Source organism: Gallinula chloropus (genome assembly GCF_964237585.1).
Source record: "Gallinula chloropus genome assembly, chromosome: 22".
Lineage (NCBI taxonomy): Eukaryota > Metazoa > Chordata > Aves > Gruiformes > Rallidae > Gallinula > Gallinula chloropus.
Window position 1 is genome coordinate 3007211 of NC_140107.1, and position 25236 is coordinate 3032446.

General features: G+C 49.6%; 3 protein-coding genes across 5 annotated transcripts; 1 reads left to right on the plus strand and 2 right to left on the minus strand.

Moving 5' to 3' along the window:
- Window positions 1–466: 466 nt before the first annotated feature.
- On the minus strand, window positions 467–8248 carry ZBTB8OS (zinc finger and BTB domain containing 8 opposite strand). Of its 2 annotated transcripts, none has more exons than XM_084274196.1 (8): window positions 8192–8248; window positions 6725–6912; window positions 4840–4864; window positions 4169–4290; window positions 3868–3950; window positions 2695–2747; window positions 2391–2427; window positions 467–1666 (listed from the first exon to the last, which is right to left on the minus strand). In XM_084274196.1, exons 2-8 carry the CDS (start codon window positions 6810–6812, stop codon window positions 1580–1582), a joined length of 495 nt encoding a protein of 164 aa, XP_084130322.1. In that variant the 5' UTR covers window positions 6813–6912; window positions 8192–8248; the 3' UTR covers window positions 467–1579. The 2 variants fall into 2 exon arrangements, with proteins under 2 accessions (XP_084130322.1, XP_084130321.1); XM_084274195.1 differs by lacking the exon at window positions 8192–8248 and adding an exon at window positions 7938–7967.
- Window positions 8249–8597: 349 nt separating this feature from the next.
- Window positions 8598–17733, plus strand: RBBP4 (RB binding protein 4, chromatin remodeling factor). Of its 2 annotated transcripts, none has more exons than XM_084274331.1 (12): window positions 8598–8770; window positions 9678–9825; window positions 10990–11135; window positions 12402–12575; window positions 13310–13425; window positions 13592–13752; window positions 13878–14004; window positions 14120–14197; window positions 15341–15417; window positions 15517–15574; window positions 15670–15780; window positions 16617–17733. In XM_084274331.1, the coding sequence occupies exons 1-12, from the start codon at window positions 8755–8757 to the stop codon at window positions 16680–16682; spliced, it is 1278 nt and encodes a 425-aa protein (XP_084130457.1). In that variant the 5' UTR covers window positions 8598–8754; the 3' UTR covers window positions 16683–17733. The 2 variants fall into 2 exon arrangements, with proteins under 2 accessions (XP_084130457.1, XP_084130458.1); XM_084274332.1 differs by having other exon boundaries at window positions 9681–9825.
- A 1180-nt stretch (window positions 17734–18913) lies between these two features.
- Window positions 18914–24519, minus strand: SYNC (syncoilin, intermediate filament protein). The gene is made up of 4 exons (XM_084274169.1): window positions 24403–24519; window positions 21705–23034; window positions 20669–20793; window positions 18914–19363 (listed from the first exon to the last, which is right to left on the minus strand). The coding sequence occupies exons 1-4, from the start codon at window positions 24444–24446 to the stop codon at window positions 19300–19302; spliced, it is 1563 nt and encodes a 520-aa protein (XP_084130295.1). The 5' UTR covers window positions 24447–24519; the 3' UTR covers window positions 18914–19299.
- Window positions 24520–25236: the final 717 nt, after the last annotated feature.

Sequence of the window (25236 nt, forward strand, 5' to 3'; positions counted from 1 at the left end):
TCAGGCTCCGGCAGAACAAAGCCGCTTCAACTCGACGCCCGCTTGGCTCGTCTCAGTCAGCTGACCCAAGCAGCCAATGAAGTGTCGCAGCGGCCGCGGCGGGGCTGTAGCCGCGCACTTGGCGGGCTGAGGAGCCGCGCACCGCCCGCCATGGAGTTCAGCGGGCGCCATGGTGCTCACCGGCCGCCATGGAGCTCAGCCCCCCCGAGCTACACCTAAGCCTCGGTTTTCCTCCTTAGCGCCGCCTGTCGCCGTAGTGGGCGTGTGCTGGAGCCCTGGGGTTGCTCCTGAGAGAGGGAAGAACACCCGGTGTGTGACACATCGTGGTTTCTGTGGCACAAAATAAGCCTGTGGTTGTTTGTACACAAAAAGTCCTGCTCGCCTCAGAGCAGAGCACAAACATAATGCCTTGGTGTTAAAAACGCAGCGGCCAAACGACTCACACACAAATCTACTGGTTCTTTGGGTCGTAAGTTTTATTTCAGCGTTGAAAAATAAAAGGGATTTTATCCCTCAGTCTTCACAATATGGAAATAAACCCCCATCGATTCAAGATGACTTTACAACAAAATAAGAACACTTCCAGAGGCGAGGCACTTGCAGCCTTTACAGTAACAAGGTCAGGCCAGCACTGACTGCCCCTCACCATGCCCCTCATGTTTGCTGTCCCGGCATTTAAAACAAAACACACACTTTGAATAATTTTTTTATTAGTTTAGATTCATTAACCTGAACCCTGCAGTCCTTTGACATTAAAGGACCGTCCAGACTCTCCTTTCACAAAGGAGATGGAAGCTGATTCCAATTGTTTTCTTTTTAAAAAAAAGCCATTTTTGCCAGATGTGGCTGGGACCAACCCCACCACTGGGTACATCCCCTTCTTATGGGGAGAACAGGTACCATTGGGTTTCCACATACATGGCCACATAGTTCAGGACTTCATGTGTAAATTTATTTACAGCAACTCAGCACCACCTGCTGGTATGACTTCTTTTTAAATAGTTTGGAACATGATGGTTCCAATTTTTTAACTGGTACCCTCTCTCAGGCGTCCTTTGAACAGTCCTAATTTTTTCTATGTTAAAATTAAGTCTGACCCACTGCAGATATTTTGGACCTTTTATATGATATGGAGGAGGGATGTCACCTTCGAATTAAAAGAGTATTTAAATCTGCAAATTAAATCATAGAGATTATTATTATTTTCTGCCACCCTACAGCAAAGGTATTTCAGCTAGCAGCTCCACTAATTCCTCTGTTTGGTTCATATAGCACCCAACACACGTATCAGCCTTAAAAGCCAACTAATAGCATTTCTGAGAGACTTCCACCTGCCACAGCGCTCTTGCTCTTAACACCCCCTGAACTCCAACTAGTTTGTTTTGTTTCTTTTTCCCCCCAAGGTGCAGGAATTGGTTTGGCTCACCATCCTCAAGTCAAAACAGAGGCTGACATTCCCCACAATTACTGCCTCCAATTTCAAGTTGCCAATTCCTTAGTTACTTCCACAAGGATTGCACTTTTGAAGGGACTTCTGCCAACCGATGACCAGTCTTGACTTGACCACAGTTTTCTTGCTTTAAATATCAATGATGACAAAGACTTCTGGCTTTTCATCTTCACAGATCTGCATTGCTGAGTAAGTTATGGCTTTCACCTCCGTGCCCTAGAGAGAAAAGTCATGAAACCATCACAAAAGCACAGATTTTCTAAGTGACATCCCTTGTAGCAGTTCAAGATAACACACAGTATTTATCACCTTCTACAAATGTTCAGTAGTTTTTCCTCCAGTTTAATAGTTTTTTCTCCCCCAAAAGCTCTAACTGGATTTGTTCCAAGGAACAAAAACGTTGTCATACTAATGGAAAAGACTTGGCCAAATAATGAGTAACTCTTCCCTTGTTTCATTGCCTCTTGAATACTACAAATTCTCCCTCTTACCTCTGACAGAGCATCAACATTTGCTATGCTAATACTGGCACAGTGAAAGAGCTGTCAGGGAGATAAGGATTTGTCTCTAGTAATTCTTTGGGGGGTGGAATAACACAGCAACTGACTAAGCAAAAAGCTGTGGTATTACTGTGAAAACCACAGACGTACACATTCTGAATACAGACTGGTTTACTATGTGATCAGCATCATGTAAAGGAATCCAGCTGTAGAGGTTTGCTAGTCCTAAGGAAGCATCAGATGCTCAGGTCAACAGGTCTCAGGAACATATTCATACACAAAAAACCAGGCCAAAAAATGAGATCTTTAGATCCTGTGATACCATTTAGATGTGTTTATATTTGGAAATCTTGAGAATTTTGAGGTCTGATTTAAAAGACACCACCCCTCCCCATCCTACCCCTAAAATGTAAAAAAGGTACAGATGAACAACTGCATACCTGAGGGTGTTTGGATAGAGAGAACTCTTCTCCCCACCTTGAAAGGCAAAAACAAGACAAGTGATTGGAATTTTGGGCATCTTTTAGCAAATGTTACAATTAGTTTCACTGATGAACATAGGACAGGGCAATTTTCATTTAAAGCTTCAAAGGAAGGGAAAAAAACAACAACAAAAAAAAAGCAGCCCACAATCCACTTTTTAGGAAGGATGAGAGAATCCCAGTATTTCAGACCAGTAGTTCTGATGCAGTTTGTGTGTTTTCAGTAAAGAAATGCATTACTCAAGTGATCATCTAAGCTCACCCAATCGATCTTATTTTGAATTGCATTCGGTCAATGTAAAGCACTTTCACCTCCTGCAGAGAAAACAAGAGGAGAAATACATCAGGAACATCTTCTATCTTCCAGCAGAAAGTCTCAGTAAATCCCATTTGCAAGGGTTGTATTCAAACAGAATCTAAACCAGAGAATCTGAGCAGCCTCGAAGAAATACAAGGCTGTGCAGTGCAGGCAGGCAGCAGAGATGCCCCCACTGTACACTGATGGCTAATTACAATCATAGAATCATAAAGTGGGTTGGGTTGGAAGGGACCTCAAAGATCATCCAGTCCCACCCCCTGCCATGGGCAGGGACACCTCTCACCAGACCAGGCTGCTCAAGGCCCCATCCAACCCGGCCTGGAACACCTCCAGGGAGGGGGCAGCCACCACCCACCCCCCTGGGCACCCTGTGCCAGGGCCTCACCACCCTCAGACTGAAGAATTTCTTCCTAATATTCAGTCTAAATCTCCCCCTTTCCAATTTAAACCATTCCCCCTCATCCTGTCACTCCAGGGCCTTCTAACAAGTCCCTCCCCAGCTTTCCTGTAGCCCCTTCAGGGACTGGAAGGTGCTGTAAGATCTCCCCAGAGCCTTCTCTTCTCCAGGCTGAACCAGCCCAACTCCCTCAGCCTGGCTTCAGGGGAGAGGTGCTCCAGCCCTCTCATCATCTTCATGGCCTCCTCTGGGCCCGTTCCAACAGCTCCATGTCCCTCTTATGCTGGGGACTCCAGAGCTGGACACAGCACTGCAGGTGGGGTCTGAGCAGAGGGGCACAATCCCCTCCCTCGACCTGCTGGCCACGCTCCTTGTGATGCAGCCCAGGACATGGTTGGCTTTCTGGGCTTTGAGTGTGCATTGCTGGCTCATGTTGAGCTTCTCATCCACCAGTACCCCCAAGTCCTTCTCTGCAGGGCTGCTCCCTATCACATCATCTTCCAGCCTGGACTGATGACATGGTTATTGGTGTTTGTGCTAACAAACCTTAACAATTTGTTTCTCCACCCTGGTATTTTCAGTTCTCAGTGTGCTGAGCTGAAGTCGTGTCCCTTTTTCCCTAAAGTGCTTCAGTACTTTTAGTACTTTGGCTTTAGGAGCTGCTATCACCAGAGAATAGCCTCATCTCCAAATGAAAATGAATGAAACACAACACTTACCCTGGGTATAAAGAACTCATTGGCACTGAATTTATACAGCCACTCATCCAAGAAGTGGAAGAGAAGAGACAACATGTCATGTCCTGCAGGGTTGAAACACAGAAGGCAAGTCAGTCTCAGCAAGAACACACAATTGTTTTTAAGAGTATGTACAGCTTCTGCACTATTAGTGGATTCAGATCAGTGATGCTTAATTGCAATCTAATTAGCTACAACAAAACTACATCAAGATGCTAAGCTCTGGTACCCTTCTCCCTCAGGGTTCATACAGTTCCAGTATAGGAAGTCAACACAGCCATACCTTCTGCCTCTACCTCTACTGTATCCACGGGTTCCACGGTCTCTGTGTCAGTCATGTAGCCAAACATGGCCATAGCACACTGCTCAAATGCTTCTTCCAAAGTGTCTCCCCAGGCATGTAGCCTAGAAAAGACATGGGATAATTTACCAGACTGTGACAAACAAACAAGAAGTATCATGCAAGTGAGAAATCAGCGCATGAGAATTAATGCAGAAGTGAATGAACAAAAATGCTTACTTTTCTATACCTAAAGATCACAGAGATTTTCATTCTCACAGTTTGTGAGAAGATTTTTCTTGGCAGAATATGGGAAAAAAATGTTTTACCAGACAATAGGAAAGTTCCTTCTCAACGTGTGTCCATGAAAAAATGGACTACTCTGAAATCCCATTTAAGGGGAAAAAAATTAAAATATTTCAAAAGACACTCCCAAATAACAGAGGCTTAATCAGAATCAGATAGGAGTATTACATTAGAAAAGAAAGCAAACACATGATTCTGTTCTCTCCCAAGAGAGACAAAGCAGACAAACAAAAACACCCAGTGCATGACAGTTCATAGCTCTGTAAAGTGTAGGTGTACAACCAGAGTTCAACAGGTATTCTGGATTTGCAGCAGTACAAGAAACAATCCATCTGTCATACTGCAAAATCCCAGCTGCCCATACTTACTGCACATCTGCTGTGTGATCCAAATCTGGGGGGGAGGGAAAAAGAAAAGGCATGACATCACCAAATGTATTTTAAACATCAGGATTAAAAAAAAATAATAAATCATAGAATCCCAGACTGGTTTGGGTTGGAAGGGACCTCAAAGATCAAGTCCTACCCCCTGCCATGGGCAGGGACACCTCTCACCAGACCAGGCTGCTCAAGGCCCCATCCAACCCAGCCTGGAACACCTCCAGGGAGGGGGCAGCCACCACCCCCCTGGGCACCCTGTGCCAGGGCCTCACCACTCTCAGACTGAAGAATTTCTTCCTAATATCCAGTCTAGATTTCCCCCCTTCCAATTTAAACTCATTCCCCCTCATCCTGTCACTCCAGGGCCTTCTAACAAGTCCCTCCCCAGCTTTCCTGTAGCCCCTTCAGGGACTGGAAGGTGCTGTAAGATCTCCCCAAAGCCTTCTCTTCTCCAGGCTGAACCAGCCCAACTCCCTCAGCCTGGCTTCAGGGGAGAGGTGCTCCAGCCCTCTCATCATCTTCATGACCTCCTCTGGGCCCGTTCCAACAGCTCCATGTCCCTCTTATGCTGGGGACTCCAGAGCTGGACACAGCACTGCAGGTGGGCTCTCAGCAGAGCAGAGTAGATACTGTTATAACTAGAACTTTTTGCATTCATTTCCCAATGTGAAACAGTGCTCATCTATTTTCTAGTCTATTAGAAAAGCATCAGTGCAGATAGAATCTTGCATTATTTCTGCCAAGCAGAAAACCAGCGTTTAATACAATTATGTCAGCACCCTGCATGTACAGCACTGTGCACAAGGTATGGCTGCTGGAACACAACAGGCTTCTACAAGTTAACTGCAATAAAAAGAACCTTTAACCAGGAGTAAACAGTTTTTGCTGAAGTCTGCAGGACTGAAAGTTATTCATGCACAGGATGAGATTTGCAAGTATCAGCTCAGTGAGGAAATACACCCATCCACACCCGAAAACACCCACTGAAAAGAAGTATGGCATACAGAAAAAGAAACCCTTGGGATGAATCAAGTTTTACATGAACGTGATTTATATTCATTTAGAGAAGCAGAGCTAACTTGGGATAGAAAATAAATGCCATGGTGGAAAGACTGTTTTGATGCTGTTTAGGTTGTTCACACGCTATTAATGAGTTCTCAACAACAGTCTATAAAGCAAACAAATTCCAGTGGATGTAAAAGAAGAGTAAACCATCTTCCAGTTATGGAAATAGCATGGCTATTGTGGTATGTCAGCCTATTTCTGCACTGCTAGCAAATAAAAGATCTGAACTCATCCTAAAAATGTATATATCCTAACAGAGAAATAGACACCGTGCTTCCAGACAGACCTGGCTCAAACAGACAGGAGTGAGGCGTCAAGTGACATCCTGCAGACACCTTAAGCTAGTCCTTGGGCTGCCACCCACTTGCTTGAATGTTCTCAGAAGACATTCCAGGGGTGGGGAGGGAGACTGATCTTTTAGTAGGGCATGTAGGAGAAAAGACACCGTACACAAGACCAACACATACTAAAATGTGTCTTCCTACAGAATCAGAGGTAGAAAAAGGTGCTACTGCCTTGCTAGGAAATAGCCTGGAAGGGGAAGGTTCTCAAGGTGAGACTTAACTGATTTATTTCTATTGGGGTTTATTTAGCACCAGTAACAAGAAAGGCATTTCTCTGTGATAAACTGTTGATATCTTGTCTATTAATTCAAGTACAGATGCATCCCACAGTCTAAACACACACGATACTGGCACATTAAGAAACCACACGTGTCCCTAAAAAAGCATAACCTTCCCCTCCCTCCCCCTCCCAATTGCAGTGCTGCACATAGGCCACATTAGGATCAGCATTAAAAATAACTCACATTCATACTTCTTATTGAGCAGTGGGTATTTGGCTTTGATCGCCTTCTGCTCCTCCGTCAGGTTGTAGTCCCTCTCATTGTCTGCCATAGCTGCTGGGCTGGAGCAATCCTCACTCGCTTCCCAGTGGTGGGAAACAAGGCCAACTCCACAGGCTTCAACCCTGCCAGGCTTCCTCTAGGATGCTGTGCTGGAAAAGGGAGAATCACCTCTCAGTTCTGGTTTCCACTCGACAGCAGTTTGCCAGGCTTGGGGATTCAAAACCAGACACTAAATACATGTCATTGAAGTCTGGGATCAAACTGGCACTGGGAGGCAGAGGGAAGGTCAGAGTTCCATCCTTCACCGCTTGCCTCGTTAACCAGCCTGAGTTCTACTCAGGCAGCAGAGCCAGGGATTACAGTAGGAAGTGTGGGCGTTGGCCTTTTCTGGCAAGAATTATGCTGCTTCCTCCTTCTTATGAGCAACCCAGCAACATTTAATTCGTCTTCAAGTAACACCATACCATAATAATCAAAAATAATGAGCCTATTGGTACATTACACAGCAAGCTGAAATTCACACTGCCTCTAAAGCCCAAGACCTGACAGAAAGGAAGAGTTGTCTCCTTACATGCTGGTGTTTTGGGGAAAAAAAATAAGTCTAGTTTTCTCTTAGGACAGTGACTGCATTATGGCTTCAACCCTGGAAACATACACATGGCAGCCTGATCTGTGACACACGCAGGGGTGGTCCTGTGTCTCTTTTCTTGCAAAATGTCTTTTTATTGTATATTTTTAAAGCAAGAACTGTATAAAACCCCTATTTTTAAGTCTAAATCTAAGACCAGATCTTAGTAATTGCTCAGTCTGTCTAACAGACACAAACTGCAGAACCTGATCAATTCAGGCTAATTAATTTTCCTCAGCCTAGAACTCTCCAGATTCCCTTTCTCAGTCTTTCTTTATATTTTTGCACAATAAAAGGTTTATCCACAGTTGAGGCCAAGGCTTCCATTTAAAAAATGGCAACGATAGATGCCTGTAACACCATCAAGGCTAGTTTTACACAGGAGTGGTTCTTACTCCAAGGCTTGAGAAACAAGACCACACAGGATTCCCAGCTTCTCTTTTCAGGTTAAGGGCCTGGTGATGTTGGAAAGAGAAGCCTGAAATAGAGAAGCCAATGCTCCCCCGAGGGAATAAACCCAGATGAAGGCACACGTGGATTTTTAACCTGTAAAACCTTGACTGCAGACGGTCAGATCCACGGCTGATCACACCAGGTTACCCACAGCAGGCCGGACAGACCCAGCAAGGCTCGACGCTGCGCTGAATTAGGGGGAAAAAGGGAAGTTATTAGCAATGATTGAGCAGCAATGACCCCCAAGAGCAAGCTGGGGATGCTCCAGAGGTCTCTGGGCAGCCCTGTGAGGAAGAAGCACCGCGAGGGCCAGGCCTCAGCCCCACCACACACACACACACACGCACCAGGCCGGTCCCGACACTGCCTGCCCACGGCTGCGACCGTGGCTCCCTCCGGTCTTCCCGCTCCCAACCCGCGGCCTCACTAAGGAAAGGAAATCGGCACTGGAACCGCAGCCCGAACCTCCCCTCAGCGCGGTGCGCTGCCGCTTTAAGAGCTGAGCGAGGGGCTCCCACTGCCCGCCCCTTCCCCTCCGGAAAATGGCGGCTCCCAGGGGAGCGTCAGCAGCGCCTTCCTCCCCTCTCCCCTCCCCGCCGCCTCCTTCCCGGCCGCCTCCCACGTGACAGCCGAGCGCGCTCGCCTGCCCGTGTCCCCGCCCCTTGCCTCTCCCCGATTGGCTGTCGCGGCCCGGCGGCGGGTGGCGATTGGTCGGCGTTGGCGCGCGAAGGGGTGCGCGGCGTCGGAGCGGCACGCAGCGGGGGCAGGAAACAATAGAGCTGCGGCCGGAGGGGTCCGAGCAGGGAGCGGAGGAGTCGGCCGTTCGCCTCGCCCAGCCCAACCTAGCTCCGGCCCGCCCCGCCGCCGCTCCGCTTCCCCCCCCCCTTCCCCAGCCCCCCTCCGCCCCGCCATGGCGGACAAGGAAGGTAGGGTTCGCGGCGCGGCCTCCTCCGCTCGGGGCTCCGTGAGGCGCGGGGTAGGCCTTTCCCCTCCCGCCGGGTCTGAGGGGAGCGGGGGCAGCTCCGCCAGGGGGCGCGCCAGGGGGGGCGGCCCGCCGCTCCCCACCCCCTTGGCCGCGCTGCCGCCTGTCCCCGCGGCGGGGCCCGCCGTGCCACGCGGCCGCCGCCTCCCCTGCGGGCTCCGCGGGGGGTGTGTGCGGTGCCCCGGGATGGAGCGGGCCGGGCCCTGATCCCTGATCCCTTCTCCCCCCACCATAAAGGCCGCTGTGCCGGTAACTGGCTGGGCCGCAGCGCCGCCGGATCCTGCGAGGGCCGTGGGCAGCTGCGTTTGTAGACAAAGAGGAGATGTCACCGGCCGCGCAGCCACGTTCCGTGGGGCGCGCTGCGGGGCTCTGCCTGCCCTCGAGTGCTTCCCGTAGCCGAAACGGGGGTGAAAGCGTGTGGGAGGAGCCGGGCGGCTGAAGGAGCCTCGGGAAACCGGATTTGGGGAACTGGTAGTTCAGGGCTGCGCCCAGGCCGCTGTGTTTAACAGCAGCTCTTGGACCTCCAGCCTTAAAACAGCTTCACGATTCCGGTTTTTGCCTCCTCAGTACACTGTGATGTCGGGCTTGAGAGGGTTGTTACGCTGCTTCCGTTGAGGTGATGAAACTTGCCGTAGTTAACGTTTATTACGAGCGTTTACAGGCAGAAGAAAGGGTTAGCATGGGCCACAGAGGATTTTTAATTACCTGGCAACTACTGTAATAGAGGAGCCGTAACAGAGGAGCAGGGTGTGATGTAGTTGGCTCTTTATTCAAGTCCTGTTCATGGTGTGGCACCCGTGTTGTAAAAAAAGGCTAATTGTATGCTTTTTTAAAAACAACCCAAACTTTAGCAGCCTTTGATGATGCAGTGGAAGAACGTGTGATCAATGAAGAGTATAAAATATGGAAAAAGAATACCCCCTTCCTGTACGATTTGGTGATGACCCACGCTCTGGAATGGCCCAGCTTGACTGCTCAGTGGCTTCCTGATGTAACAAGGTAAACTCATCCTCTGGCTTTTTTTTTTCTTTATTAGAGCAGAATAGATAATAAATCTAGGATCACTTCTTTATTAAAGCTAGACAGTATGTGATTCCTTTCTGTCTTAATCGCTTTTTGTACCTTTGCCTTGCCAGCAGCAAGTTGAGGACTCTCAATACCAGAGATAACCAGTACAGACGTCTTCTGTTCCCAAGGAGATAGAGCTCCATGTTTTCCTTCTTCCAGCTTCACCTTTCCCTTTAGCAAGTAAAAACCTACTTGCAAATAGAACTAGATATAATTTCTGTGTGACCACTCTTTGTCCTAAGCTTTCAGCAGGAGTAGGGAAGTGATCCTTCTGTGCTCAGCACTGGTGAGGCTGCATCTGGAGTACTGTCTTCAGGTTTGGGCCCCTCACTGCAGGAGGGACATGAAGGTGCTTAGTGTGTCCAGAGAAGGGTGATGAAGCTGCTGAAGGGTGTAGAAGATGAGTCTTACAAGGAGTGGCTGAGGGAGCTGGGATTGTTTAGTCTGGAGAAAAGGAGACTGAGGGGAGACCTCATCACTCTCTACAACTACTTAAAAGGTGGTTGTAGTGAGGTGGGGGTCAGTCTCTTCTCCCCAGTAGCTAGTGACAGGATAAGAGGAAATGGTCTGAAGTTGCATCAGGAGAAGTTTAGGTTGGATATTAGGAAAAATTTCTTTACTGAAAGGGCTGGCAGATGTTGGATCAGGCTGCCCGGGGAGGTGGTTGAGTCCCCATCCCTGGAGGTGTTTAAAAGAAGAGTAGATGTTGTACTTGGTGACATGGTCCAGTGTGGACCTACTAGGGCTGGAGTCAATGATCTTGAAGGTGTTTTTAAACCAAAACCATTCATAACAGGATTCTGCTCACAGTGAGTGTTGCTGCCCCTGGGGAGGAGCTGCTAAGGCCTTTTAAAAGAAAGCACAGGAACAGTGGTGTGTGGTGTTGTGCTGTCTGAATTTTAGGTTGAAATCCTCAGTTCCTGCTCTGCAGGAAGCAAGTTGGGTGTCAGAGCAGAAGAGCAACGGTAACTTTAAAGAGCACGATCAGCGTTCGAGCCTGTCATCAAAAAGAAGCAATCAGCTCAGTACTTGTGTAAACCCCATCTTTTGTTTCTCTAAAAGAGAAATTTAACTCTTTTTTTTTCCCCCTTACAGACCTGAAGGCAAAGACTTCAGCATCCACAGGTTAGTCCTGGGCACCCACACTTCAGATGAACAAAACCACCTGGTGATAGCCAGCGTGCAGCTGCCGAACGACGACGCGCAGTTCGATGCTTCGCACTATGATAGTGAGAAAGGAGGTGAGGGACCAAAGAGAAGGACTGGGGGGAGTTCTAACTCATTTATTTCTTTCCCTTCTCAGCAAAATATTTGTCTTTCCTTAAAGTTCAGGCAGCAAAGTTCAGATATTACTTCTAAACTAATCGGTTTATTTCCAAGTGGCACCCTTACTTAATAGACTAATACTGTGCTCTTTGAATGCACAGAATTTAATAACATAATGAAAAAAGAAGATTGGGGAGAGGGAGAGCCTCACCCCTCCCTATTTCTCATCAGGAATTGGCATTAAATTTCATTGAGTCCTGCTTGTTGGCATTTTTATTACAACTTTTTCAACATATAAACTCTTCCAGTGAGAAAGTCTCACTCCTGTTAAAAAATGTTGTATTTCAGAGGAGTGTAACATTTCAGATGTTCTTCTCATGTCTGGATTCTGCTGCCTGATAGTTGTGCCAGCTCCTCTTGGAGAAAAAGATTACTGTGTTTTGTTCAGTGCATCAGACTTGAACTTGATGCTTTCTGTAATCTTAGCTGGCTGTCAGCTTTGCAACAAGTCAGACCTTTCTCATGTTTACTTGGTTGAATCAGTCTTGCTACCTGTTGAAAGTCCTTAATAATCCAAGATTTGCTCTTCTTTTTGCTGCAAGTCTGGATTGTGCGATTACTATTTTGATCTTTGGGCTTCTTGGACTTACTCCCAAGCATGATGTGGTCTAATAGACACTTTGTTTCTATTCTGTTTTAGTATTTCTCAAAAACATACTACTGAAATTTAATGAAAAACCCAACTCTTTTTGCCAGAATGCTGCTGTGTAATTTTGTCAAACACTTAACTTTCCATGACTTTACTTTAGAAGATAATGCAGCTTCAGCAAGTGATGTTACAGTCCTGTGTCTTAAACACAGTGATTCAGTTTTACCAGAACTTTCTCTGTCTTGAAGTGCTGGGCTTTGTTATATTTGAAAGCACAGGTACAGCCTGTCTGAAGTGTACAGTAGAATTTCATTACAGATAAGAGTTTAAAATACATAAATTTGGTGCTTGTGTTGATAATTTGATATAGTAAAAAATATTTGGGAATAAATGGTCTTTAACTTTGCCAGTCCTGGTATTTTGGTGTTTAAAACAACATGCTGCTTGAACACTGGATTCCTTCCAGTTACAGATGTTCTTGTGGCAGTTGTTTCAAAATAAGTGCTTGGTAGTACCAGTGACCAAGTTCTGCATCTTTGTGTCTCAATCTGAACTTGGCATATTATTGACAGCTCCTAATTCTTATTTCCAGAGTTTGGAGGCTTTGGGTCGGTTAGTGGCAAAATTGAAATTGAAATCAAGATAAACCATGAGGGAGAAGTGAACAGAGCACGTTACATGCCACAGAACCCCTGCATCATCGCTACGAAGACTCCATCCAGCGATGTTCTTGTCTTTGATTACACCAAACACCCTTCAAAACCAGGTGCCTGCTTCTTTGTTATGGATGTGCTTCAGAGATTACCCATCCCTTAGGAAATGGTTGATGTAGAGAAAAAGAAGCTAAAAAGCTGTGTGAATTGCATGTCATTTGTGATTTTAGGGGCAAGTAGGTGTTTAGTGTGTAAGGTTGTTCTACATGAGGCTTAGAGATGTGTATCCAATAGATATCAATGGGGGTTTGGGATTCTTTTCCTTTTGTTCTCATTGTCCTGTGTTGGGATTCAGGTTTATGATTTGCTGGATAGCCAAACTGCTGTCCTGGAAGGATATTAACAGTCATTTACTGATGAAGTCGTGAAGATCATAGAGAGTAACTAGTTCTGCCCCTTGGCAGGGAGGCTTAGAAGTGCCTTTCTTGCTTTCAGAGTGCAGTTGAAGATGATGAGACAAATTAAAATACCCCAAGTGCTATAGTGCTAATTCAGAATGGATTACTGCTGGGCCATCCAGCCAACAAAAATAAGTGGAAGCCTGGAGAAATCCGCAGTGTGCTTTATCCAGCTCAGAAAACAAACTGCTCTGTGTTGTCACAGTGCATTCTGTTTTCATGAGGTGATTCTTGAGCTGGGGAGAATGCTCTGAGGGACAGGGAGGGATCCTATCCTGCTGCTAACGTCAAAGTGAGCTTTGGGAAAGCAGTGAAACTTAACACCAGGTATTCCAGGATGTTCTGGAAATTACACTAGGCCCTGGAGTTCTTACACTGCCTCTTTACAGACCCCTCTGGAGAGTGTAACCCTGACCTGCGCCTTCGTGGACACCAGAAGGAAGGTTATGGGCTGTCATGGAACCCAAACCTGAGCGGGCATTTGCTCAGCGCTTCTGATGATCATGTGAGTGCTTCAGTTCTTACTGGGGTACAGCCTGTGCTGTGTGTCCCTTGGGGAAGGGTATGGGGGGTGGCTTTTTGTGTTGGCTAGTTACTTTTTATGAGGTAAGGGAGGTGAAGTGTCTGTACAGATGCAATTCTAAAAAAACAAATACTTGTTTTTTTTAAAGACCATTTGCTTGTGGGATATTAGTGCTGTGCCAAAAGAAGGCAAAGTGGTGGATGCAAAGACCATCTTCACAGGGCATACAGCAGTAGTGGAAGATGTATCTTGGCACCTGCTCCATGAATCTCTCTTTGGATCTGTTGCTGATGATCAGAAGCTCATGATGTAAGTGGGGAAATATCTTCAGAAACCCAGTGCTTCTGTCCCTCTTGTTTTCCCTTCTGCTCCTTAGTCCCTCAGTAAAATGGGGTGTAAACCTTTGTTTGATTCCCTGTTTTCCCCCCTTACAGTTGGGATACTCGGTCAAACAACACCTCTAAGCCCAGCCATTCCGTGGATGCTCACACAGCTGAAGTCAACTGCCTCTCCTTCAATCCCTACAGTGAGTTTATTCTGGCTACAGGATCAGCTGATAAGGTAGGTCTACCTTGAACCTGCAACATACTTGTATAGTTTCTGATACATAACTGAGGATGTATATCTTGGTTACTGCAAGGAAAAAGTGTTGAATTTGTTTTGTTTGTTTTACTAGACTGTTGCTCTATGGGACTTGAGGAACCTAAAACTGAAGTTGCACTCCTTTGAATCACATAAAGATGAAATATTTCAGGTATAACAAAATCTCTTTGTATTTTATACACTTAGGCTTAGATGTAGTTAGCATCTGGAGGGAGAAAAAAATAAACATTCTTTTCCACTCTATGTTTTTATTAAATGTGCTTGCACTTAAAAACTCATCATCTTTTTTCTTATCTACTTCTAATTTTTCTGGCTTCTTGTTGTGGACCTGCATAGTGCTCTGTGTGGGGTAGAGCTCTGGTACAGATAAGAGTGTCCAGAAAACCAGGGGCAGAAAGTAAGGAGCAGACAGTCAGAAGCTTTAACCCCCAACATGAGGGTGAAACACTAGCAGTGCAGAGTGAAGGTAAATTATTCATGGCAGCAGATTGAAGCAGGGAGGCTGAGGAAGCTGCTGCAGTGCTGCTGTCATCTGCTCAGCTTGGACCTGCAGCAAGGCTTGAGCCCCATTAAAGGGATCACCGGAACATCCTGTGACAGTGAACAATTGCTAATGTTGCTGGTGTAAATATAGAATGTTAACACCAGGGGTGGCATGTGCTTAGAGGATACAGTATTTCCATTTCCAACTCCTGCATGACTGGGAAGAAAAATATGTGGAGAATTTTTTAGTGGAAGGTTTATAACTGAAGACTAGTTACCCCTAAATAAGATCACACGTGGAATCTGGAAACATTAGGTTAGGCTGTGGAACTGTGTGTTCTTTCCTAATCCTCTGATCCTATTAAGCAGTATGTTTTGGAGAGATTTATCTCCAGCAGAAGTAAGGCATGTGAGCTTTTGGGTGGTTAAGCTTAATTACAGTGATTTCTTTCCACATGTAAATCAAACCTACTACTGAAGGAGCCTGTAGTTTCTATCTGTGCTGTCTGTATCAAGGTGATATCCTTGAGACCTGTTTGCACTTTGTAATGTGTGGCCCTTGTTAGGGAAAAGGTCACATGTGGGACTTGTGGTGCTCAGATGCCTTGTTAGTGTCAGGAACCTGCCCCCTGTGCCAGCAGGCTGGCATTGGGTGTATTCCTAGTTCACCTACTTACCCATTTGAATTCTCGTAGAGCTTTTACAATACAAAGTACAGTGGTGTGTGTTGTGATTGTCAGTGTGTGTTGTGACTGTCGTGGTACAGCTTCCTCACACTTAACTTCCTTTCTGAATTCCTCCTTGTCTGTAGGTTCAGTGGTCTCCCCATAATGAAACTATTTTGGCCTCCAGTGGCACCGACCGCAGGCTAAATGTTTGGGACTTGAGGTAAATCCCAAGTTAGTCTCATTTTCCTGACAAAATATAATTGAATAATTGCATCACACCTCAAAACCCAACCAACCTCTTCCTCTCTTTCCTTTACAGTAAAATTGGAGAAGAGCAATCCCCTGAAGATGCTGAGGATGGTCCCCCTGAGCTGTTGGTAAGTCCTTTGACTCTCCTTGATTCTCTTGACCTGTTACTCATCTCTGTGCTGTAGATTTGAAATCATTCACTTCTTTGTTTCCCTGATACCAGTTTATCCACGGTGGCCATACTGCAAAGATATCTGATTTCTCCTGGAATCCCAACGAACCCTGGGTAATTTGTTCTGTATCAGAAGATAATATCATGCAAGTCTGGCAAATGGTAAGTTGTTGGCTGGGAAGTGACAGATGAGAGATGATGTCCTGGATTTCAGCTGCTCTGGTTTGTTGACAGCTCCCAGTGTAGCTTACTTCATAGCACTGCCTAAATCTCAAAGGGATAGGGAAATCCACTTTAGGTTTGATCAGAACAAGTTTTTACAAATACTTGGAAGCTTGTTTAAGTTTCTCATTATTTAAACCCCCCCAGCAAACAAGCAAGTACCAGTGTAGAAGCAAGTTTTCCCTTCTGTGTTTGAATGAAAATGAGGTGTATGAGAACCAAAGGTGAAATTGAGGTCTCTGTTAGTTATTGTCTTAAACAGTGACATCATTGCCTGTGATCTGAGTGTCCTGAGGGTGGAGAAAAGCTGTGGTGAACAGGAAAAGTTTGCCACCACTAAATTACCAGCTGTTGAAGGTTATGGAAAACAGTTCTGTCGTTGGAATGACCTTTGACAAGACCGTACTCCTGACTTCAGTTGATCTGTAAATTGGTTCCACGGGGCCTTTGTTCCTGGCAGCCTTCCACATAGATCTCTTGGGAAGGGCTGTTGCAAAGTAGAGGACATACACTAAATGTATATACACTGAATGTATTTACACAACTTCCATAAGCTCTGGGTAACTTACGGGGTGTTTATGAAATGCTTTGGAGCCACGGTGCTTCTGGAGAAAAGGTGGTTTGTGTTGCTGCTTTAATGGCAACGGCCTTGAGGGACCAGGGATGGGTAGTACAGATCTGCAGCTAAAAAACCTGCCCTGACTTTTTGAAGCAGATGAAATCCTGTCCTTGTGATGCTAAGTGCTTCTTCCTTCCCTCTGTCTCTTGTCTTCCAGGCGGAGAACATCTACAATGATGAAGACCCTGAAGGGAGCGTGGACCCAGAAGGTCAAGGATCCTAGAGGACAACTTCTTCCTGGTTTTAGTCTCTTTTTTTTTTTTTTTTCCTTCTCTTCCCTCTCAACCCCAATAACAACTTAACACTGGTTTTGAGACACACGTAGGCTTTGTGTTCAGCCATCCTCCTGTAGACACCATCGACAGGTCCTTCAACCCAGACAGCGAGCGCTCCCTCAGCAAAGGGCTGAGCCGCTACCACGCTGTAGCTCCTTCCTCTGATTTCCTCTCACATAGAGGGCTGGCTGTCCCATTTTCACTGCCTTCATCCCACAGAGAAGATTTGGGTTTGTTGTTGGTTTGATTTGGGTTTTTTTCCCCCTCTGTCTTTAGCTTGCTAAATATGCCTAATTTAAACAAAAGTTTAATCAGTAGAGCTGCCAGAATTTGCTTGAGCCAGTGGAGATGATACAAGTGTTAATCCCCTGGCAGTTCCACGGAGAGTGGAAGGGTCTTGTCCTCTTCAGAATAAGTCTGAAGTGCTGGGAATTCCTTTGCTTAACCTGTACCTTGTGGATATCTTATTTTTGCCTCTGCAGATACGAAACAGCTTTGCAGATTCTGACCTGAGCATTTCCTTTCTCTATTTTTTTTGTCTCTACTGGTAATTCTGGGTTTTTCATTCCTTCCTTCCCCTTTTCCTGCTGGATGACAGCGGTTCGGATTCCTTAGCTATTCCTGCAGAGCATTGTTCACCCTCCATATATTTTTTGCTCTATTGTGTGTTTCTTGAGCTGTGTTTTCACATATATTTCTTTCCTTTCTGTGAAATGGTTTTTAAAACTTGGGGCCACCAAGTTGTAAAGGTGTATGTTTCTACCAACTGATGTACCACGGATGGCATGCCCGGTAACCCAGACAAACAGCATTGGTAGCTGGTAATCCATAAAACAATTTAAATGTGGATAAACTACTTTTTTTTAGGAGTTAGTCTTTGACCACTAGTTCCTGCACATCTCTAGGGTGTCCTGTTCCACCAGCAGTCTGTTACTCTCCGTGCTCCCCATGAATAATTGCGTGTAAGTGCTTCAGATGGAATAAATTTTTTCTACGTAAGTGCTGTGTGACTGTGATTTTTATCTTGGTGTTCTCATTCTGCATTAACTGCTTTCCCCAGGGTGGAGGCCTGGAGAGATCAGAGCTGGGCAGTCACCCACCCCATGGAGTTTAACAAGGGCCAGTGATGGATTCTGCGCCTGGGAAGGGGCGGCCCTGGCTGCACACCCAGCCTGGGGGATCAGGTGCTGTAGGCCGGATGTGCTGAGAGGGGTTTGGGGGGTCTTGGCCAACAGTGAGTTAAATGTGAGCCAGTGGTGTGCCCAGGCAGCCAGGAGGGACAGCCCCATCCTGGGGTGCATCACCCCAGCTGGTCCAGGGAGGCAACTGTCCCGCTCTGTGCTGTGCTGGAGCAGCCTCACCTCGAGCACTGGGTGCAGTTTGGGTGTCACAGGACAAGAGGGACACAGAAATATTGGAGAGTGTCCAGAGGAGGCACCGAGGATGGGGAAGGGTCTGGAGGGGAAAGCTTATGAGGAGAGGCTGAAGGCCCTGGGGTTGTTCCTCCTGGAGAAGAGGAGGCTGAGGGGAGACCTCATGGGGTCTGTGGCTTCCTGCTAAGGGGAGCAAAGGGGCAGGTGATGATCTCTCACTGGGGACCAGGGATGGAATCTGAGGGAACAGCGTGAAGCTGCACCAGGGGGGGTTTAGGATGGGTGTCAAGAAGAGGTTCTGTGCTGAGAGGGGGGTCAGGCACTGGCACAGGCTCCCCAGGGAAGGGGTCCCAGCCCCGAGCTGGGCTGAGGTCAGGAAGCATCTGGATGATGTGCTCAGTGCAGCTCTGACTGGGCTGGGCTGTGTGGGGCTGGGAGCTGGACTGATGGTCGCTACAAGTCCCTTCCAGCTCAGGTGATGCTGTGACACCTTCAGAAAGCAGAGGGAGTGAGAGCCTGGTCCCACTGGTGTGTGGACACTTCTCCCCTACTTGTTTCTCCCACTTCCACATCAGTAAATGACTGATGCACCACCCTCAGCAGTCAAGAGCGGGCTGAAGCGTGCTGCTGGCTGGATCCTGGGTGGAGGTGGCTGTTAGAATAGCTGGATACCTTACAGGTACCTTGGTTTGACACACAAGTGAAAGAGCTCCTTAAACTCCAACCTTTTATTTTTCAGTGTGAGACTTGATATAAAGTGGCAACAACCCCTTCACAAACTCGTGCCCGCGGTGGAGCACGGCCCAGCACAGCAGCAACCCTTGAAATACAAAAGTAAAGCCTGTCAGTGAAGCCCCTCTTGCATGTAAACTTTAAAAATCAACCCCCCCACCACCCTTCCACTGGCTTCCAGAACAATCCCAACAACACCCCTACGCTCCACCTACGGAACAAGATACAAACACAGCAAAACATGATGGCTGCTGCTCTTCGCACGCGTCCGTTGCTCAGTGCAAGGATTATGCTCTGCTCCTCCCTGGAAAAGCAGCTTCACTACATGAGGAACAGCAGCACCTAGAGAAACACACAGAAGCAAAGGATTCTCTGGGATTCCTGGCTTCAGGCAGCTGTGCCTGAAATGTCCCTTGGAGGTTATCTCCATCCTGCTGCTACAAGGAGAAATCCATCGTTCCTAACAGTCCTGGTCTGCTTTTTCTTCTGGCTTGCAGAGGTGGCCGTAGATTTCTAAGCAGCCCCTGTATGGGTGGAAAGGTAAATACTCAGTGTAAACTTACTGGTGTGCTCTGGTTGGGGGGAAAAATGGGGAAAGGGGGTTGTGTTACTTGTGAAAAATGTGTTTTCTTTTCACACTCTGGAAGAAAAGTGATTAGGAACTGAGCTGGCTGGGTATGGAGTCTCACAGTGAGCAGACCCAGCCCTCCCAGAGCCCTTGGCACCCAAAGCAGAAGGGAATGTCATTTTTGGGGGGTGTGTGTGTGAGGAGAGGAGGCAGCTCGGAGCTGAACTTAAGGCTGAGGTCCCCGGTACGAAGGCGAAACTTAACGAGGCGTCCTGACATAGGAGAAGCACTGCAGCTTCCAGGGATGGTAATTAGGAGATTGGCTGGAGTTAATAGACTCTGCTGCTGCAGCCAGGCTGGAGTACTGGGCTGAGATTTAGAATGAATCATAGAATCATAGAATCATGGAATCGTAGAATGATCTGGGTTGGAAGGGACCCCAAGGATCACAGAGCTCCAACCCCCCTGCCACAGGCAGGGACACCAACCTCCAGGCTTGGAGCTACACAAGGCTGCCCAGGGCCCCATCCAACCTGTCCCCGTCCTCCAGGGACGGGGAATCCACTAAAGGATTAGGTGTGATTTAGAAGGACCCCAAGCAGCAACGGTGTGGGGCTGCTGGGTCCTGGTCTGAAGCAGACATGGGGATGTTCTCCTTAACTCACCTGGATAAAGCAAGTGACACCCCTTTGTGCAGGGAATGTCCTGGGGTGAGAGGACTGAGTGAAGGGGGCAAATACTAAAGCAACAGGAACACAGGTGAGGGGTGAGTACAGCTGGGGTTGGAGTGACACAACCGGCAGCTTGGTGTGTGACAGCCCACAAACAGATGCTGGCTGGAGCTTTAATAAATCCCTGTGTGATAGAAACGACCCAAACAGCACCAGCAGTAGGGAGTTACAAGCAGCAGGGAATTCTCTCTCTCTTCCAAGAGCCTCCATGATGCTGTTTCCCAGCCCCAAACCTCAGCTCCTTTCCCACTATTCCTAAGGAAATGGGCACTTGAAGTTGGAAAGTGACCTCCCCTCCTCTTGTGTTGGGGAATTCCCAGCAACTCCTTGTTTGCTGGATGGAGAAGGGTCTGGACTTCTCCCTGGGATGCCCCACTAGACCCTTTCCTCGTGCTCCAACCACATGACTGGGACACCAGGAGCAAAGACCCGAGATGCCCATAGCTATGTGATCTCCACTTCACCATCCTCCTCCTCCCCACAGCCCCTGCCCAGCCCCTCTGCACCGCAGGGCTGAGAAACCAACGGACTTGTAGATGGAGAGCTCATGGTGGAGACTGGTCCTCAGCTCCTCCAGTTCCTGATTCTTGCGCTGCTGGAGCTGGACTCCATTCTTCAGCTCCTTCAGCCTGTCTTCCAGCTCCTCAACCTGCTCCTGAGGAGTAAGAAGTCTGGATTAGCTGGGGAGGAAGGCTGTCGTGGTGCCTGTGCTCGGCACTCCTGGGGGGGGGAACCTGCTTGTGGATGGTGTTGGTCCAGCCAAGCTGCTGGTTTGCCAATCCCTGTCTTAAAACATCTCTGCAAAAAAGGTGGGACCTTGGGCAGGGTGTGATGTGTTGGTTTCTGTCTGTTTTGAGAACCTGTCCCAACTGTATAAACCTCTGAGTTAGGAGAAGGTAAACAAGGAATCTGGGCAAAAAGGAAAATGTGGAGGCCCATCAGGGATGCCCCAAGGTCCTGGAGACCTGGTCCCCAAGCTCAGCAGGGAGCAGAAGTGATGGAAGGAGCACACCAGCTTCCAGAAGCTGCTCAGAGCCAGGCTGGGAGGAGGTGGCGATTACGAGCCGAGAACAGAGAGTGTTGAAATGCAGGAGATTAATTGTGGACCCTCTTTGCCAAATGTGCTCTTGCAGATATTGAATTGCCTTTTCTCTGGGGATACTGTGCCAAGGGGACGATGCCTGGCGCAGCCAGAAATAACCTTCCCAGGCGACAGCCTGGCCCCTGGGCTGGGGGTGCAGAAGGTGAGACCCTTCCTGGTGCTGGGAAGGGCAGCCTCAGCCTCAGCAGAGTCAGGCTTGGGAAGAAAAGCCACCTGCATTTAACATTGACTTTTCCAAGCACCTTGGCTCAGCAAACGGGGGGGAAAAGTGGGTAGGAAACCCCTCCGTGTTCTCCCTGTCCTCTCCCTGGGGCTGTTTCCCAGGGGCAGATCAAAACCAAGTCAGGATATAATCAGGAGAAAGTTGTTTGGGGTTTTTTTTAAGGGAAACCTTCAGCATCCACTGGCTACTGCCAATGCCTTTCATGCTCTAAACAAGAGGGCGCGAGGGGTGCCTGGCGTACCCGGTACTGCCCGACCTCTTCATCCCGTTTCTGTTTGACGAGGATGATCTGCTCCTCCAAGCTCCGGTTCTGCAGCCGCAGCCGGCTGACCTCCCCCTGCAAGGGCCGCAGGGCTTCCTTCATCCCCTGGATCTCCCCTTGCATCTCCTGCAGCGCCTTCGCCCCCGCCTCGCGTCTCTCCAGCAGCCGCAGCAGCTGGGGCTCGTAGTGCTCCTCCAGACCCCGCCGGCTCTCCGCCACGAAGCTCTCAAACTCCATGGAAAGCCGGCGACTCTCCTGCAGGTAGAGATTATCCTGGCGACAGGGTGGAGCCTCCAGCTGCTGCCTCAAAACCTCCTTCTCCTTCTCACAGGTCTCCTTCAGGCGGGACAGTTCTCCGGAGAGTTGCCCAGCCTGGGTCTCCAGCTCACCCTGGTAAGCAGTGTGCTGGGAGAGGTCGTGCCGCCGGCTCTCCAGCTGGTACTGGCAAGCCACGCACTCCTTGGTCACCTTGAACAGCTTCTGCTTGATCTGCCGGATCTCATCCTTCAGGTTGTCCCTCTCCAGTTCCACCTTGGCCAGCAGCCGGCAAGCTTCCTGGATCTCCTCGTGAGCGTGGCGGATCTCCTGCAGCGCTGGCTCCCGGAGCTGGGAAAGCTCCACGATCAGGCTGTCTCTCTCCTTCTCCAGCTGCTCGACGGCTTCGATGCACTCTTGGAAGTATTCCCCCAGCTCTGCCAGGGTCAGGCACTGATGCTCCGCGTCATCCGCATCCAAGGGGCTGCCAGTCCCCTCTGCATCCATATCCAGCAGGATCCCTGCCCTGGCTGGGTCTGTGTCGGGTGGGAGACCTGCCCCATCTGTGTCCATGTACAGTGGGATCCCACCTGCATCCAAGTCCAGTGGGAATCCCGCCGCATCCACATCCAGCGGGATCTCAACCCTCTCTTCATCCACGTCCAGCGGGATCCCCATCCCACCTGCATCCACATCCAGTAGGTTCCCTGCTCTATCCACATCCAGTGGGATCTCTACTTCATCAGCATCCACGTCCAGCGGGATTCCTGCCACATCCACATCCAGCGGGATCCCAGCCCCGGCTGCATCCTCATCCAACTGGGGCAAGCTTAGCTCCACCGAAGCATCCCTGACATCTGCCTGCAGCTCCTGGCAGGTGTCTGGGCTGCCCACATTCACAGGTGTCACCCCCATATCCACCACTGGATCTAATGGGATGTGCAAAATGTCCAGGTGTGGAGCAGCACCCGTGGCTGCTCCCTGCAAGGCTGAGGATGCTCCGGCTTCATCCGGCTGCGACTCTGGAGGGGGCTCAGGCTCTGCCATCAGGTCCCTGGAAAAGGAAAGGACATGTGAACCAGAGCAATGAGTGTAACAGGTCTCAGCCCTTCTCCTCCACCCTGTGAGGTGCAGGGGCCCCACAGCAGGCTGAGCTGGGGGTGCTCTCACTGCGGCCCCGCTGCCATCACCATCCCCAAACCAGGCACAGCTGCACATGTAAACTCTGACCACAACTTCACCCTAAACTCTCAGCTTTGGCACGGGCCAAAAACAAGGGAAGAAACCCCTCCAGAAGTGACTGCCTGTGCCACAGAGAAAGAGCAAGGGATACAAACCGGGACCCCAAAAGTCACTCCAGTGCCAGCAGGAACTGCCACTGCGTTGCAGCCGCAGCCCCAGTGTGACTGGCACGAGCGGTCCCAGTAAAACTTGCCAGGATTTTAGCAACTGCCATAACCTCACAGCAAGGGAATGTGCTGCTGAGGCGCAGGCAGGCTCTGAGATGACTGTGATGGAGTAAAGCACCGCACGCACGGCACCCAAGCAAGCAGCCTCGACAGCAGGAGCCCGCTGAGCTGGGCTTTGCAGAGTCATCCGATCCCATCATTATCCCCAGCGCCCCCCACCCCTCCACCCCAGTACCTGCAGCTGCCACCACTGAATACTCCGTCTCCCATTCACCCGCCTGCTATTGGAGGTAGGATGGAGAGGGCAACCCTCAGGGATGAGCCAGAGCTTTTCCTGCCCGTTCCTGAGAGCTGGGGCTGGTGGGTTTGGCAGGAGGATGCTCTCACCTCCCGGCCACGCCGCTGAGCTCATGTCTAGTCATCCCCCCAGGAATGAGGGCAGGCTGGCACTCGCAGGCAGCCCTCGGTCGGCTTTAAGGAAAGAACTGATTTTCACTGATACTTTCTCTCCTAATAAGGCAGTTTTCAGCAGCGATGACACATCGCAGCCTCGGACCCAACGGCCCATGGGCTGGAGAAGGGGAGAGGTGGGGAAAGGGCCCCGCTTCAGCTTTCCTCACCCTCCTCCTCCTCCTGTGCCAGGGCTTATTTTGCAAAGTTCTCAGCCCCATGTCGCAGCACTGGGGCAGGAGGGGAAGGACAGTCCCAGTCCCATCCCACACTCCCAACAGGGTGCAGGGGCTTGCTCCTTGTCCCAGAGCCCCCCCAGCTTGGCAGCACTCCTGGGTACCCCTAAGGAGCTGTTTCCCCTCACCCTCCTCCCTAATCCTAAGGGTCCAGGGATGCTCCCCGGGTGCTGAGCCTCACAACCCCCCATCCCATCTCTGCATCCCAGTCTTTGGCAACCTCCTCGCTTGCCCCACGCCCCCCGCTTCACCAAGGATCCCGCACCCACAGGACCCCCCCTTGCCAGACACCAGCCTCCCCGCTGCTTGCCCCGAGTGGGCTCTTACCTTCCTCCCCCGGAGCCCAGCACCTCCGGCTCTGCGCTGCACATGGGCTTAGCATGGGGCGGGGGGGGGTTATTAATAAACAGGGCTGGAAATCAGACTCCTCCGAGCAGCCGTTTCACCCGGCCACCGCCTGCAGTGCCAGCTGCGGGCGGCTGCCTCCCTCCCTCCCTCCGCCCCGGGGAGGAGGAGGAGGAGGAGGAGGAGGAGAAGAAGGAGGAGGGCGGGGAAGGCCAAGCCGCCTGCATCCCTAGCAGAGGCAGCCGCAGGGGCTGGCTGTTGCCAGCCCGCATCCTTGGGGAGCATCCCCCCCCGCAGCTCCCCATCCCGCTGTTCCCACCCTGGATATTGGGTGACGTTTGGCTTTGTGCAGCCTCAAACCAGCCCCTTCCCGCAGCGTTGGGGTCTCCTTCCCGGGAGCAGCCAGGTCCCACCCCACCCAGATCCCAGGCAGGGCGCGGGGGGCTGGGCTGGGGACAGCAGGGTACCGGGGCGGTGTCCCCTGAGGAGATGCTCGAGCACAGGATGCAGCACATGGCTGCCCAACGCCGGGGCCTCACCCTGTGCACAGAGCAGGGTGCTCTAGGGTGCTGGCAGCAGGGCACTGCAACCCCCTTGGTGGTTTTTAAAGCATATTAATGTATTAAACACCAAGATCTCTGGGTTCTCCAGGTGCCCACGGGGCGCAGCCTGCGCTTCCCCCTCCACCCACCACCCCGTCCCTGCCACCCCTCTTCCCTTCTGCTTTGGAAATGGTGGCATTTCACTCCTCAAAGGCCCACCCAGGCACCTGGCAGAGACTCTGCCCTCACCACTGCCCTCCCTGCCCTGTGATAA

Excerpts from the sequence above, each read along its gene's own strand:
- RBBP4 (XM_084274331.1), top strand. Across the intron at positions 13,753-13,877 it reads GATGATCAGAAGCTCATGAT|TTGGGATACTCGGTCAAACA; the intron begins GTAAGTGGGGAA and ends CCCCCCTTACAG. Across the intron at positions 15,575-15,669 it reads ATGGTCCCCCTGAGCTGTTG|TTTATCCACGGTGGCCATAC; the intron begins GTAAGTCCTTTG and ends CCCTGATACCAG.
- SYNC (XM_084274169.1), bottom strand. The coding sequence starts at position 24,446 with ATGTGCAGCGCAGAGCCGGAGGTGCTGGGCTCCGGGGGAGGAAG. Across the intron at positions 23,035-24,402 it reads CTGGGCTCCGGGGGAGGAAG|GGACCTGATGGCAGAGCCTG; the intron begins GTAAGAGCCCAC and ends TTCCTTTTCCAG. Across the intron at positions 20,794-21,704 it reads AAGAGGTCGGGCAGTACCGG|GAGCAGGTTGAGGAGCTGGA; the intron begins GTACGCCAGGCA and ends CTTACTCCTCAG.
- ZBTB8OS (XM_084274196.1), bottom strand. The coding sequence starts at position 6,812 with ATGGCAGACAATGAGAGGGACTACAACCTGACGGAGGAGCAGAAGGCG. Across the intron at positions 2,428-2,694 it reads TTCAAAATAAGATCGATTGG|GTGGGGAGAAGAGTTCTCTC; the intron begins GTGAGCTTAGAT and ends TTGCCTTTCAAG. Across the intron at positions 1,667-2,390 it reads CTCTATCCAAACACCCTCAG|GGCACGGAGGTGAAAGCCAT; the intron begins GTATGCAGTTGT and ends TTTTCTCTCTAG.